Below are 10,945 nucleotides of genomic sequence, written 5' to 3'. Positions count from 1 at the left end.
GTCCTGGGCCACTGTCCTGAGCCCCCCGGGAGGCCCCTCTGTTCTCTCCTATTAAATCCAGAAGTGTGCAGGTCCTGGGCCACTGCCCTGAGTCCCCCTGGGAGGTCCCTCTGTTCTGTCCTATTAAATCCAGAAGTGTGCAGGTCCTGGGCCACTGTCCTGAGCCCCCCTGGGAGGTCCTGCTGTTCTCTCCTATTAAAGCCAGAAGTGTGCAGGTCCTGGGCCACTGTCCTGAGCCCCCCTGGGAGGTCCCTCTGTTCTCTCCTATTAAATCCAGAAGTGTGCAGGTCCTGGGCCACTGTCCTGAACCCCCCTGGGAGGTCCTGCTGTTCTCTCCTATTAAAGCCAGAAGTGTGCAGGTCCTGGGCCACTGTCCTGAGCCCCCTGGGAGGCCCCTCTGTTCTCTCCTACTAAATCCAGAAGTGTGCAGGTCCTGGGCCACTGTCCTGAGCCCCCCTGGGAGGCCCCTCTGTTCTCTCCTATTAAAGCCAGAAGTGTGCAGGTCCTGGGCCACTGTCCTGAGCCCCCCTGGGGAGGCCCCTCTGCTCTTTGTTGTGTCTTTTCCTCTCTGGAAACTCTGACTCGGTGTTCGCTCCTGAGTAGTGATGGCACAAACAGATCCTGGGGGCCTCTGTCTGTCGTCACTGCCCGCCAGCCATGGCTCCCCAGGCCCTGGGCTCTCTGGAGGGGCTCTGGTCCACCCGCCGTCTGTGGCCTGGCTGTGTCCTGGCCTCCTGTGCCCCACCTGCCTGGTGCCCTCAGCAGCCTCAGTCCATGCCTGGCCTGCCTGGACACTGTCCAGCCGCTCTGCTAGAGGGACACCTGGCTGATGCCCACCCTCTCAGGTGGTCTCTGCCGTAGCACTCGCCAGGCCTCCCGGAATGGCCACATGTGCCCAGGTCCTTCTGAGTGGTCTCCCTGGTGTGGAGCTGGGTCCCACTGTGGGAAGTGGCATCCTGGACCTACCCCAGTTGCCCCCATGCAGAGAGGGTCCGAGGTGCTGTCCTGTGGGTAGAACCCCACCTCTGAAGAGGGCGCGCCAAAGGAGGGGCCAGTGCACAGAGACCCCATCACACAGGAGGCTGCTTCCCAGGAGCCAGAGAGACTCGGGGTTTGCAGAATGACCCAAGATGGGACTTGGCGCGGCACGGGCGGGAGTGAAGGCCATCTGAGTGACTGCAGGAAGCCCTTCCCGAAGCTCCCCTGTTGGGGAGTGTTGTCCCAGAGCTTCCCAGCTCAGGTGAGAGGTCCCCACTCAGTGTTCTGAGGACTTCACCTTCTCTCTCAAGAAACCCTGCAGTGGGGAGGCTGGAGTGGACAGTGCGAAGCTGTCTCTGCCCTGGTGGACTTCAGTAAGCTGACCTCGGCCTCCTCTCGGGTGAGTGGCTTTCCCCCTGAGGGCAGCGATGTCCTGGTGAGGTGCACATGTTCCCTGGTGGCCCTGGCCAGTGTCTTGGGCCAGGGGTGGTCTGTGTCCAGGCTGCTGAAGTCTGGGGGTAGAGCCTGCTCTCCAGAGGTCCTCCAAAGGGCAGGAGCAGGGCTGCAGGGTCAGTGAGTCGCAGGGTCAGAGGGCAATGAGGTCCGAGGGCAGGCGTGGCTGGGGAGCCAGGCTGCTGGCCATGATGGATGGTCCTCCGTCTGGGAGGCCCTGGGCCCCTTGCAGGAGGTGGCCTAGGCCCCCTGCCCGATCATGTTCCTGTAGTCAGGGGCGATGGTCGGCTTCAGCTCCACCACCGAGGAGAAGATCCAGTTCACCTGGAGAACAGCACAGGTGAGCCCACAGTCACCTGAGGGAGAGCTGTGGACAGTGAGGGGACAGGGTGGGGACAGTGGGGGACAAGGTGGAGACAATGAGGGACAAGATGGGGATAGTGGGGGATAAGGTGAGGACAGGGTGAGGATGGTGGGGGACAGGGTGGGAGAGTGTGGGGACAGGGTGGGGACTATCAGGGACAGGTTGGGGACAATGTAGGACAGGATGGAGATGGTGGGGGACAATGTGGGGGACAGGATGTGGGCTGTGGGGGAAATGTGGGAACTGTCTGGGGACATGGTTGGGACGGTGGGGGACAAGGTGGGGGACAGTGTGAGGATAGCAGGGGATGGTGTGGGGAATAGGGTTAGAACAGTGTAGGGGACAGGTGAGACAATGAGGAAAAGGTGGAGATAATGGAGGGGACATGGTGGGGGACAGTGTGAGGACAGTTGGGGGACAGGATGGCAACAAGTTAGGACAGTGGGGGACAGGGTGTGGACAGTGTGGGGACAGTGGGACAGGGTAGAGGACAGCGTGAGGGATTGGGTAGGGGACAATTTGGGTAATTGCGTGGGGTACAGGGTAGGGACAGGTGGAGGACAGGTTGGTCACAATGTCGGGAGATGTGGAGGCAGGTGGGGAGCAGGGTGGAGACACGTTGGGAAAAGTGTGGTGGACAGCATGGAGCTCATAGTGGACACAGCATGGGACACAGCATGTGGGACATCATGGGGACAGCATGGGACAGACCATGGGACAGTGTGGAGATGGCACAGGGACAGCATGGGGATAGCATGGGACACACCGTGGGTCAGTGTGGAGATTGTATGGGGACAGCATGGGGACAGCATGGGACACATCGTGGGACAGTGTGGAGATGGCACAGGGACAGTGTGGGGACAGCATGGGACACATCGTGGGACAGTGTGGAGATGGCACAGGGACAGCATGGAGACAGCATGGGACACACCATGGGACAGTGTGGAGATGGCACAGGGACAGCGTGGGGACAGCATGGGACACATCATGGGACAGTGTGGAGATGGCACAGGGACAGCATGGGGATAGCATGGGACACACCGTGGGTCAGTGTGGAGATGGCACAGGGACAGCGTGGGACATCATGGGACAGTGTGGAGATGGCATGGGGACAGTGTGGGGACAGCATGGGACACATCATGAGACAGTGTGGAGATGGCACAGGGACAGCTTGGGGATAGCAAGGGACACATCATGGGACAGTGTGGAGATGGCATGGGGACAGTGTGGGGGTAGCATGGGACACATCGTGGGACAGTGTGGAGATGGCCAGTGACAGCGTGGGGACAGCATGAGACACATCGTGGGACAGTGTGGAGATGGCACAGGGACAGCGTTGGGACAGCATGGGACACATAACGGGACAGTGTGGAGATGGCATGGGACACATTGTGGGACATCATGGGGACAGCATGGGACACAGCGTGGGACAGTGTGGAAATGGCATGGGAATAGTATGGGGATGGCACGGGACACATCATGAGAGTGTGGAGGTGGCATGGGGACAGTGAGGGACAGCATAGGAGAACCGCTGGACTGTGGGAAGTGTGGGGTCACAGGGGATGGCATGGGGACAGCACGGGGACAGTGTGGCCGACCTTGAAGAGAGTGACAGTGGCACTGTAGCACACGCTGAGCAGGAAGAGGCTGATGAAGATGGTGATGGTCGTCCACAGCCCGTCCAGCTCCCCGTCCTGGGCCTCTGCACAGCTGTCATCCAGGCTGAGCTCTGGACAGGGAGGGGGTGGTCAGTGTGTGGCGCCAAGGTGGGACCTGGGAGCTGCCTCCCGGGGGCCAGGAGAAGGGCCGCTGGGCTGGGCCAGCAGTGCGCGGACTGGGGCCAGGTTTCCCTGGTGGCCTTCTCTGGTGGGCCTCAGCCCCCGGCTCCTCCCACTGGGGCCCAACTCATCCAGACCCCCTGGCTGTGGACGGTGGCCTGGACTTCATGGGAGCTCCTTGCTGCGAGCTCCAGGCGTCAGTGCTGGGGCAGGCCAGGCAGCACTGGGCCTGTGACCCTGCAGGGATGTCCCCGCAGCCTGTGTGGCCCCTGCTTATTCAGTGGTGACCAGGCCCAGGGGCTGGAGAGATGGCAGAGCCTGTCCCTGGTGTGGCCCCAGCTACAGAGACAGTCTGCGCTGGGGAGGGAGCTGGATCTTGTGGTAAGGGGGTGTGTGCCTGTGTGGGGGTCAGTGTGGGTGTCGGGCCTGGGTGTGTCAGGGCTTGGGTGTAGGTGCCTCCTGAGAGGAGGCTGGGATCTGAGCTGGTCAGTGTGTGAGGCCGTGGGTGGTCCCGTGTGCTTGTGAGTGTTCAGTGACTGGACACTTGCTGGCTCTGGGTGTGCATGTTGCCCGTGTGAGGCCCCAGTGTGCACGAGTGTGGGCAGGTGCCCTGTGGGTTGGTCCAAAGGGTCTGGGCTCTGTGTCTGTGTGGTTTTCTGGACAGTCCCTCCCTTGGGCCATTCAGGGCTGCCGGATGTGGGTGTTCTCAGGGGTGGGCAGTGCATGGAGGGCCTATCCCACTCCCATGGCTAGTCAACCCCTGCATGGACACAGAGAGATCCTTGGACAGGGAATCAGGACACAAGGACAGTCTCTGACAGGGGGGCTGTGTCCTTTCCTGGGGGCTCCTGAGAGGTATCTCCCTGATCAGCCAGAGTTGCTGGGGCTGGGGAAGGTCTGGGAGAGGCTTAGCCTCTGGCCGAGCCTCGTGCCCTGCGGGGGCAAACCCCAGCCAGCTGGGCAGACAGTGGCTCTGGTCTGGCCATGTGGGACCCCTCCCTCTCTCTAGCCGTGACAACGTGGGCCTCGGAGGCAGCCTGGCCGACAGCCCACAGCCCAGACGTGCCAAGAGCTCTCTGCCTCAGAAAGAACCAGGATAGTCTCACAGGGTCCCAGGGCAGGCTGGGTGCTTTATTCACACGGGCAGGTGAGGGAAGGTGACAGTGTCCTCGTGGGGTGAGGACTCGCCAGGCTCATTTACCCGGGGACGGGGACAGGGTCTTCTGGGTGAAGTGGTTATGCAGAGCCTCGTGCATCACTGAGCATGTGTAGAGGTCTCCTCGCTGCCATCTGTTCCTGTCCACCCTGAGCTTGCTGTAGAGGAAGTAGGTCCCGTCGGAGTCCAGGACGGGCTCGGTGGTCTTGGAGTCCTGCTCCGGCTGCCCCTGCTTCTCCCACTCCACAGAGATGTCGGCAGGGTAGAAGCCTTGGATGTAGCAGGTCAGACTGACGGTGTTCTTGGTCAGCTCCTCCTGGGCCGGGGGCAAGACGTACACCTCTGGCGCCCGGGGTTGCCCTGTGGAACAGAGGTCAGCACAGAGGTCACTGACAGGGCAGTGGCGGGCTGAGCCAGGCTCCATGTGACCAGGCAGCCCCATGCCCTGCCCTGCCCGCTGCCCTCTCCCACCTGCGACTTTGGAGATGGTCCTCTCGATGGGGGCTGGCAGGGCTTTGTTGTTGACCTTGCACTTGAACTTCTTGCCATTCAGCCAGTCCTGGTGCTTGATGGGGAGGACACTGACCACGCGGAATGTGCTGTTGTGTTGCTTCTCCTGTGGCTTTGTCTCAGCTGTGCTCACCTCCACGTTGTCTACATACCAGCTGAACTGGACCTCGGGGTCATCCTGGCTCACATCTACCACCACGCATGTGACCTTGGGGGTCAGGGAGATCATGAGCGTGTCCTTGGGCTTTGGGGGGAAGATGAAGACGGATGGTCCCCCCAGGATTTCAGGAGCTAGTGTGGGAGAGATGGAGGACACGGGTCAGCACCTGGGGCCTGCCCTCTGCCTGAGACTTCTCTGGGCACCCGTCCCGCTCCTTCGGCTTAGGGCAAGGCCTGGTGACTTACGTGGACATGGTGGACATGGGGTAGGTACAGGACCACAGGGATCTGCAGGAGAGAAGGATGGGGTCACTGAGATCTGGGGGAGGAAGGCACCCGCAGAGACAGGGTGAGTTTGGCCCTGGGCGCGCTCAGGTTAGGGCCAGGCTGCTCTTGGGTATGGCTCTTGGCAGGCCTATGACCAGTGCCCAGGAGCCCACACGTGGGCATCCAGACTGTGCCTGCCCTGGGCCTGGTGGAGACAGAGCACTCTCCCTGGGCATGAGAGGCATGGCAGAGTTTTCCAGGTGGCACAGACCTGCCTGACTTCCAGAGGACCCCTCCCCGTGCAGGCTGTCCCCTTACCAATGGTCTTGTCCACCTTGGTGCTGCTGGCCGGGTGGGCTACATTGCAGGTGACGGTCTGGCTGGGCCAGGTGCTGGTGGGCACAGTCACCATGCTGGTGACAGAGTAGAGCCCTGACTGCAGGACAGCTGGGAAGGTGCGGACTCCACTGGACAGGGATCCTGAGTTCCATGTCACGGTCACCGGCTCAGGGAAGTAGCCCTTGACCAGGCAGCCCAGGTTCACTGAGGAGCCAGATGTGTCCCTAGAGCTGGGGGCCAGGGGGAAGACTGATGGGGCTGTGGTCGAAGCTGCAAGAGAGAAGATACTGAGTGAGCTGTGCTGGACGCAGATGGACCCAGGCCCACAGAAGGTCCGCTGTCCTTGGCTCTCCCCAAGCATCAGGCAGGGTCTGTTGTCTGGGTTTGTGGGCATCAGGTACCCACCTGGTAGGCCCCACCTCCCTAGGTGATCCCCCACCCCAAGGATGCCCAGGCCAGGCCAGACCTCTCCTGATGGGCTTCCAGAAGGACACAGAGCCAACTGTGCAGTTAGCCCTGTGTGCCACCCCCTGCCCCTGTGGGAGAGGCTGCACGCGGATCCTTTAGCATCTGATGACCACTGGACCTGTGTGGCCCTGGGGCTCCCAGCCCCATCCTGGGCTCTGCCCATGGTGGGTGCCATCTTGGGTCTTGCTGGGCCCACCAGCTCCCTGTCCCCATGTGCTTCCTGTGGGCATCTGGCCTGACTAGTGGCCTTGTTCTCAGGTCCCCTGTGCCCTCCACTGTTACCGAGGAGTCCTGCTCTGGGTGGGGTTGGCTACCTCTGCCTGGGCTCTCCTCCCTGCACCTCGGCCCAGAGCCCAGGCCTTGGACCTAACCCTGCAGGGTCAGGTGTTTTGGAGTTGGCTCTGAGCAACCCAGTGCCCTCGGTCCTGGCCCTGGGCCCTAGGCCCTGCCCTGAGACAGCCCCTGGGACCCTCCTGATTGGCTCCCCGTAGCCCTGAGCTCTGGCTCATCACTGGACCCGTCCCTCCCCAGGTCTCCCTGCCCTGCTTCCTGAGGTGCACCATGGGCACTCTCCTTGGCCCTCTTGCCTGCCCCTCAGAGCCCCTCTGCAGCTCTGGCCTGGCCTCCAGGCACCTGTGAGCCCCGACCTCTCCCGAGCCTCCTTTCCCAGGGCCCTTGGGACTCAGCCCTGGACCCCCAGCCCTCAGCACAAGGCCCTGGGCACACAGCCAGGGCTGCCATCTGCTCATCTGGGAGCGCCAGCCCCAGAGAGCTGTCCCCCAGCCTGGCCCTCCTGGGCCAGCACTGGTTCTCCCTGTAGCCCCATCTTGCCCCTTGCCAGGGACCCCAAGGAGCCCCAAGCCCCTTTCTTCCCTTCCCACCAGCTTGGTCCCGCCAATCCTCCTGTGCTGTGGGGAGGGAGGAATGTGGACAGTCCCGGAGACCAAGGATGGGTGATCTGGGGCCAGTGGGAGGGCAAGACCAGCAGGTTCCTGATCTCCCTGGGCTGCCCAGGTCCCCCAGCACCCTACCTGCCCCAGCTCTCCTGCGGCAGTTCTGCCTCTGTTGCCCAATGCCTGGGGGTCCCACTGCCCACTCTGCCCTCCATCCGTCCAGCTTGGCTCCTCTGCTGGCCTCCCCCACCCAGGACTGGTTTGCTTCCAGAGCCCGGAAGCACCCATCCTCTCTTCGGCCTACTCTTCCCAGCAGAGCCCTCCTGGATGAGCTCCTGGACTCTGTGACCCCCCCGGCCTTCCCCGTGGCCCCCAGTTCCGGAAGCTTCCCTGCTCCCCTTGCTCTGCCTGGTCAGCTGTCCTGTAAGCACCAGGTTCTGGAAGCTCAGTCTCTTCCCAGCAGTCGGCCGACGGCTGCTTCCCTGAGCTCCTGTCCCCTTCTGGCTCCCTCCCACCTTGAACTCAGCACACCTCAGCCCTGCTCTCTGCTCTGGGCAGCCCTCTGCAGCCCCCCCTCAGCCCTGCTCCCCGTGGCCCTGCCCACTCCTGGCAGCTCAGAGCACAGCAGCCGTGGGCGCTGAGCCCCTTCTAGCCTCCCGAGCTCAGTGGGGCTGCCTGCACAGCCCTGTGCTGTGTGCTCTGGATGCCCAGAGCCCCTTGCTGGCCACTCCTGGCCTGCCCTTGCTCACCTGCTGCCCCACTGGCCTGTGCAGGATGCTTTGCCCCTGGTGCTTTGCTTCTGCTTCCTGTTTTGTCCTCTGCTCAAAAGGTCCCCGCCCTGGGCTCTGCAAACCCTCCTCAGCCCCTGTTAACCTGCATCTGCTCAGCTCCTGCAGGGACCCAGGGACCCTGTAGCTGGACCCTTCAGACTCTACCTCTGGGATTGCCCTGGTCGCCCAGCTGCTCCAGGACACTGTGGCTATTGTCTGTTCCCCTGAGTTCTGGGAATGTCAGCAGACAGAGTGGTCCCCGACCTGCCCCAGCTCACCTGTAACTGTTATGTTCTGGTCCCCTGAGCTCCTGGGGCTTCCCGGACACCTCCAGAACCCCACCTGCCCCAGCTAAGCTGCAACTGCTCTGCCAAGTTACCCTGAGCTCCTGGAGCTTCCCGGGCACCTCCAGCACCCCACCTGTCCAAGTAAGCTGTAACTGCTCTGCCAAGTTACCCTGAGCTCCTGGGGCTTCCCGGGCACCTCCAGCACCCCCACCTGCCCCAGCTAAGCTGCAACTGCTCTGCCAAGTTACCCTGAGCTCCTGGGACTTCCTGGGTACCTACAGCACCCCACCTGCCCCAAATCACACACAGCTATTCTGCTCCTTGTCCCCTGAGCTCCTGGTTCTTCCCTGGTACCTTCAGCACCTGCACCTGCCCTAGCTAAGCTGCAACTGCTCTGCCAAGTTACCCTGAGCTCCTGGGACTTCCCGGGTACCTACAGCACCCCCACCTGCCCCAGCTAAGCTGCAACTGCTCTGCCAAGTTACCCTGAGCTCCTGGGACTTCCTGGGTACCTACAGCACCCCACCTGCCCCAAATCACACACAGCTATTCTGCTCCTTGTCCCCTGAGCTCCTGGTTCTTCCCTGGTACCTTCAGCACCTGCACCTGCCCTAGCTAAGCTGCAACTGCTCTGCCAAGTTACCCTGAGCTCCTGGGACTTCCCGGGTACCTACAGCACCCCCACCTGCCCCAGCTAAGCTGCAACTGCTCTGCCAAGTTACCCTGAGCTCCTGGGACTTCCTGGGTACCTACAGCACCCCACCTGCCCCAAATCACACACAGCTATTCTGCTCCTTGTCCCCTGAGCTCCTGGTTCTTCCCTGGTACCTTCAGCACCTGCACCTGCCCTAGCTAAGCTGCAACTGCTCTGCCAAGTTACCCTGAGCTCCTGGGACTTCCCGGGTACCTACAGCACCCCCACCTGCCCCAGCTAAGCTGCAACTGCTCTACCAAGTTACCCTGAGCTCCTGAGGCTTCCCAGGCACCTCCAGCACCTGCACCTGCCCTAGCTAAGCTGCAACTGCTCTGCCAAGTTACTCTTACCTCCTGAGGCTTCCCAGGCACCTCCAGCACCTGCACCTGCCCTAGCTAAGCTGCAACTGCTCTGCCAAGTTACCCTGAGATCCTGGAGCTTCCCGGGCACCTCCAGCACCTCACCTGTCCAAGTAAGCTGTAACTGCTCTGCCAAGTTACCCTGAGCTCCTGGGGCTTTCCGGGCACCTCCAGCACCCCCACCTGCCCCAGCTAAGCTGCAACTGCTCTACCAAGTTACCCTGAGCTCCTGGGACTTCCCGGGTACCTACAGCACCCCACCTGCCCTAGCTAAGCTGCAACTGCTCTACCAAGTTACCCTGAGCTCCTGGGACTTCCTGGGTACCTACAGCACCCCACCTGCCCCAAATCACACACAGCTATTCTGCTCCTTGTCCCCTGAGCTCCTGGTTCTTCCCTGGTACCTTCAGCACCTCTGCATCCCCTAGCTCACCTGTAATTGCTCTGTCCAGGTCCCCTGAGCTCATGGGGCTTCCCAGGCACCTCTAGCACCCCCATCTGTCCCAGCTCACCCACAGCTGCTCTGCCCAGTCACTCAAAGCTCTAGGGCGTTCCTGGCTCCTCCTGCATCCCCACTTGCCCCAGCTCACCTGTGACTGCTCTGCCCAGGTCTTCTGAGCTCCTCAGGTTTCCCAGGAACCTTGAGCACCCCCACATTCCCCAGCTTAACAGTAAGTGCTCTGTCCAGGTCCCCTGAGCTCCTGGGGCTCCCCAGTCACTTTAAGCACCCCAACCTGCCTCAGCTCACCTGAAACTGTTCTGTCCAGGTCCCTTGAGCTCCTGGGGCTTCCTAAGCCCTTCCAGCACTATCAATGGCCAAGTTCACCAGTAGTTTCTCTGCCCCTGGCTCCCTGAGCTCCTGGGGCTTCCCAGACACCTCCAGCACTGTGCTTGCCCCAGCTCACTGCAACTGCTCTGCCCAGGTCCCTGAGCTCCTGGGGCTTCCCAGCATCTCATGTACCCCAACCTGCCCCAGCTCATCTGTAAGTGCTCTGCCCAGGTCCCTGAGCTCCTGGGGCTTTCCTGGCTCCACCAGCACCCCACCTCCCCCGCTCACCAGTAACTGCTCTGCCCAGGTCCCTGAGCTCCTGGGGCTTCCCAGGCACCTCCAGCACCCCACCTCTCCAGCTCACCTGTAAGTGTTTTGCCCAGATTCCCTGAGCTCCTGGGGCATCTCAGGTTCCCAAGCACTCCCACCTGCCCAGGTCAACTGTAAAGGCTCTGCCCAGGTCCCCTGAGCTCCTGGGGCTTCCCAGCATCTCATGTACCCCACCTGCCCCAGCTCATCTGTAAGAGCTCTTCCCAGGTCCCCTGAGCTCCTGAGGCTTCCTGGCCACTTCCAGCACCCCACCTGCCCAGCTTACCTGTGAGTGCTCTGCCCAGGTCCCCTGAGCTCCTGGGGCTTCCTGGGCACCTCCAGTACCCCACCTGCCCAGCTTACCTGTGAGTGCTCTGCCCAGGTCCCCTGAG

General features: G+C 62.0%; 1 gene segment (V, D, J or C); it reads right to left on the bottom strand.

The window, feature by feature from the left end:
- Nucleotides 1–4,675: 4,675 nt before the first annotated feature.
- LOC114082510 (Ig gamma-2 chain C region-like) lies at nt 4,676–9,957 on the bottom strand. The segment is given in 5 exon segments: nt 4,676–5,089; nt 5,201–5,530; nt 5,645–5,686; nt 5,984–6,274; nt 9,909–9,957. Coding segments are annotated over 5 exon segments (1,020 nt in total).
- Nucleotides 9,958–10,945: the final 988 nt, after the last annotated feature.

This window comes from Marmota flaviventris, chromosome 2, assembly GCF_047511675.1.
Source record: "Marmota flaviventris isolate mMarFla1 chromosome 2, mMarFla1.hap1, whole genome shotgun sequence".
In the NCBI taxonomy this organism is placed as follows: Eukaryota; Metazoa; Chordata; class Mammalia; order Rodentia; family Sciuridae; genus Marmota; species Marmota flaviventris.
This window is presented reverse-complemented; position numbering and strand designations above follow the sequence as displayed.